Source organism: Pinus tabuliformis, chromosome 2_1, assembly GCF_031772625.1.
Source record: "Pinus tabuliformis cultivar Carrire ecotype Pingquan chromosome 2_1, CPIR1, whole genome shotgun sequence".
NCBI classification, from domain to species: Eukaryota; Viridiplantae; Streptophyta; class Pinopsida; order Pinales; family Pinaceae; genus Pinus; species Pinus tabuliformis.
Window position 1 is genome coordinate 685,841,329 of NC_142299.1, and position 4,109 is coordinate 685,845,437.

Sequence of the window (4,109 nt, forward strand, 5' to 3'; positions counted from 1 at the left end):
AGGTACAAAGTGCCAAAGTCTGCCATATTAGAAAGTGGGTTTTTCAAAAGAGAATTCAAATTCCTTTGTTTATATATGATGTTTACCACATTCATAAGTCCATATGCACGTCAAATACATCATTGAAGTCAAGACAAATCGTGGATGAAGCGAAATAGTTTTTGAAAGTCGAGACTGTGGGTAAGTTTGCCTGCGCGGTGCACTGGGCATTGGTTGCGGTGCATATGGAGTGCGTGGCGCATAGAGCCACATTCCACAGTGAAAATTTGGTCGGGCGCAGTGCACATGGCGCGCACGGCGCATGGGGCCTCTCGCGCGGCGCATACAGCCAGTGCCCTGAAAAGGGTCCAAACTTGCTCCAATCGCCTGAAATCGCTTGGAATGGTCTTGATACAATAGGAACAAAAGAATAAAGGGAAAATCCATCTGCAATGACAAACAAAAAATTTCTTGCCACCATTCCAAAATACGAATATCTCGGGGCCACAAAAATTTTGAAAAAAGAAAAGCACAAGGATTGCTCAGCTCGGTCTAAGTACCGTTCAAGCATTCAAATCGTAGCCGAGACGTTATACCTTGCAACCTCAGAAAATAACAATATATAGCCATACACACAGAAAAAACCAATACCCATCTCCATATCCAAAAGGAATGGCTTCTTACAATCGAGCTCGAGTAGGTTCATTCCCAGAAGAAAATTACAGGGCTTCCAAATTTTCATGTAAGCGATGTTGTTGTTGCATTTCAACAGTATTTCTCATCATTGCAGTCATCATAACAGCGACTGCCTTATTAATTCTACTGGTTTTGAAGCCCAAGAAGCCCAAGTTCTCTCTAAAGTCTGCAAAAGTGGAATCCCTGATGATAGAGCCGAGGCCCAACATGCCATCGTCTCTCATAATGAATATTTCCATGATTTTCAAAGCGAGCAACCCCAACAAGGTGGGAATCAAATACAGCGCTTCCAAATTCTATGTTTTCTACAATGGTGTGATGCCTGTGGGGGTGGTCTATGTTGCGGCCTTCTATCTGCCCTCTCACAGTAACACTACGCTGACAGCTCAAGTTGTGGCGAAACTCAATTCTTTGCAGAGTCTGGCCATGGATTTGCTCAAGGATGTCACTGTTAATCGCCATCTTACCATGCGGATAACTGGGGATGTTGGAGCTCAGCTGAGATTTCTGCAAATAAACTCACCAAAAATTCAGCTTGTGGTCGATTGCCAGATTTTTGGGAGTCCAGGACAACATGCAATGAGGAGTAAACCGCCCGGCAGTAATAGGATCAGCCTGTTATATTCACCAGTATCATTTAAACCATTTTGTTCCATCTTGATGTATATCTGAGAGAGAAGATAATTACATGAGGTAGTACTTACCACAATTTTAAGTATGTGGTAAATTACCAAGTAGGTTCTATTTGTCTTGTAATCGCCATTGAGCAACATTTGGTGAGAAAAATATGACTCTGATGAGGATGAACCACTGTCCAATTTCCTGAAACGGGCAAAGTTGTGCAAGAAATTAAAGATTACAGCTGTCTCCAAGGAGTGTCAATTTTTATTGGCTGGGACTGGCGGAACTCTCTTTCCCATCATCAAAGGCAAATGCAAAACTATTGTTTTCATTAAAAATTAGTTTTTTATTGAAAATGTAAAAGGGAAGGTGAATTGTCATTGACCGACAATGAAATTAGAACGCAGAATATCTACCACGGCAGAGAGTTAGGAAATGGATTGCCTATTTTTGTCTTTAGTCATGATTCAATGAGATTCACGCTACAATTTTCGCTTTTTCATTGGTCATCAGAGATTTTCAAGTGGAATAATGTAACGTTGTTCTGTCTTCAGAACAGATGGACAACTCTTTTTCTATCTTCATGATTTTAGTTGAAACGGCTCCCTTATTTCTGGTCGATCCATTTTCTCATAGTGGAGCTTATTTATTGTATTAAAAAATCATTTGTAGGGGGTTTTTGGAGTTTCTAGGAGAAGTGTGGAGGAAAACTTTGCTGTACAGTTTTTGGACAGAGAATTAATGAAAGGTTGCAGCTTTGGTTCATGAGATTCCTATGGTGTGAGTTTAGCAAATGTATTTTCTTTCTGTTTCATATGTATTTCGTTATGTTTCACAGTTCATTAAAAAATCATTTCCAGTTGAATGCTTTTAAGTGAGAAAGGTAGAATTCAGTTTACTGCTCTGCCTTGGGAAAGCAATGTTCTGTGTGGCTTCTTCTGTCTGAAAAGGATTCATCACATATGCTCTTTTTCAGCCTCTCAACAGTCTTTCCATTCCATATTATTCAAATTTTGATTGCTAAATATCCAGCCTATCTTGCCTCATGAAACAACCTGTGTCTTTGAGTTGATTTCTCTGCTCAGGCTATCCTTTGTCCCATACATCCCTGAAAATTCAGTCATCCATTAAACTGTCTCTTTCATATCCATTTACTAGCCTAAAATCAGTGTGCATTTTGAGTTATCTCAGACCTTCGTGTTTATTTTTACTGAGGTGACTCGGAGAGAGCCCTCTCCTGTCCTCGTAGGGCTAGCTACGAGGCTGAGCATGGTATGATGTTATCTTGAATCCCGCCTTCCTTCAGCCTAAGGCAAATTTGAGCACTAACAGGACGCAATACAGAGTTCTGCTGACATAGCAGCATTGTAGGTCGAGTTCAGTGATCTCTACAACAAGATAGAGGTGCCAACCAAAGGACTAGAGGGTGAGTCACCATATTTGTGTTGGGTGTTGGAAATAATACTGAGAGGGGGGGGGGTGAATTAGTATTATCAAGTCAAATATTCCATTTTTCAAATCCAGATAATATACGCTACTTTAGTTAATTAAACCTGCGTATATACGCAACTATGTAGAAGGGAACCCACGTATACAATGCAAACTTATAATTTACTTTATCTTTCAGATGTTGATTGTTAATCTGTGTATCAGAATTAAATAACCAGTAACCAGAAACAGTAAAACAGAGCAGAAGACAATCACACACAAGAACACAAGATATAAGGTGGAAACCTAATGTGGGTGAAAACCACCTGCTACAATTCGTCTCTATCTTCTTTTAATTAGAAACTTCCTTTTACAATGTATGGGTGAAGTCCTTTACCAGTACGCAGGCTGTAACCTGCAGAGAGCTACAACCCTCTCTCGTTCTCCAGCTTGTCCTGGAAGGGAGCTACAACCCCCTTAGCTCTTGCACTAGCCAAGATACTAGTACGTAGGTGCTGGCCTACAAAAGGCTACAACCTTCTATTTCTTCCAAGGACCATGTTTCATAAATTTTCAGACTGGATCCATGAACATCAATCAAGAATTTATGCTTCAATCAATCACCTTTTCACCAATCAAAATTGAATAAAAAATAAACACCTCTGTGACAGTTATACCCAGAACACAGTAACTGTAACCAAACACCAATTCTGAACCCAGACCACTGCAGCAATAAACAGAAGCAGCTAGAACATAAATTAAGAGATGTACGCTACTTCACTTTTTAGAAACCTACGTGTATACAATTCTGTGTCCAAGACAACCTGCGTATACGCTTCTTTCCCTTACCAAAACAGCGTGTATACACGCCTTCGCTTCACTGAACCTGCGTATAGATCTATAAAGGATAATTCACTCTTTCAAAAATTTAGACACTGATTAGCCCAGAGTATTAGATTTATAGATCAAGCATGTGCCACATATAACAGATCAAAATCATACAAAGATACTATCATTCAAGCCTTAAGATTATGACCCGTCAATAGAACTTATCTTTCTCTTTGCGCTAAGGTTCCTCCTTCATTCAGATCCAGATCTGCACCATAACCCCAATCACCAATATTTTAGAGCTAGCACTTATTAGATATTCAATTAATTCAGATTATCCTTTGCCAAATGATCTCCTTCCTCTTTTATAATCTTAGGCCTTTCACAATACCATGGTCCAAAACCATAATAAAACAATACCAAGGACCCATTACTTGGGATCAACACTTCTGACGAGGTACCATGGTCCAAAACCATAGGTTCAAATACCAAGGCCTAACTACCACGGACCAAAAGTAAGTTCTCCAACATATACACGCTTTTCCTTGCGTGAAAGT

The 4,109-nt window shown here is 39.8% G+C and overlaps 1 protein-coding gene across 1 annotated transcript; it reads left to right on the plus strand.

Moving 5' to 3' along the window:
- Positions 1–651: 651 nt before the first annotated feature.
- Positions 652–1,347, plus strand: LOC149202459 (uncharacterized). The gene has a single exon (XM_089399993.1). It carries the CDS (start codon positions 652–654, stop codon positions 1,345–1,347), a length of 696 nt encoding a protein of 231 aa, XP_089256119.1.
- The last annotated feature ends 2,762 nt before the right edge of the window (positions 1,348–4,109 follow it).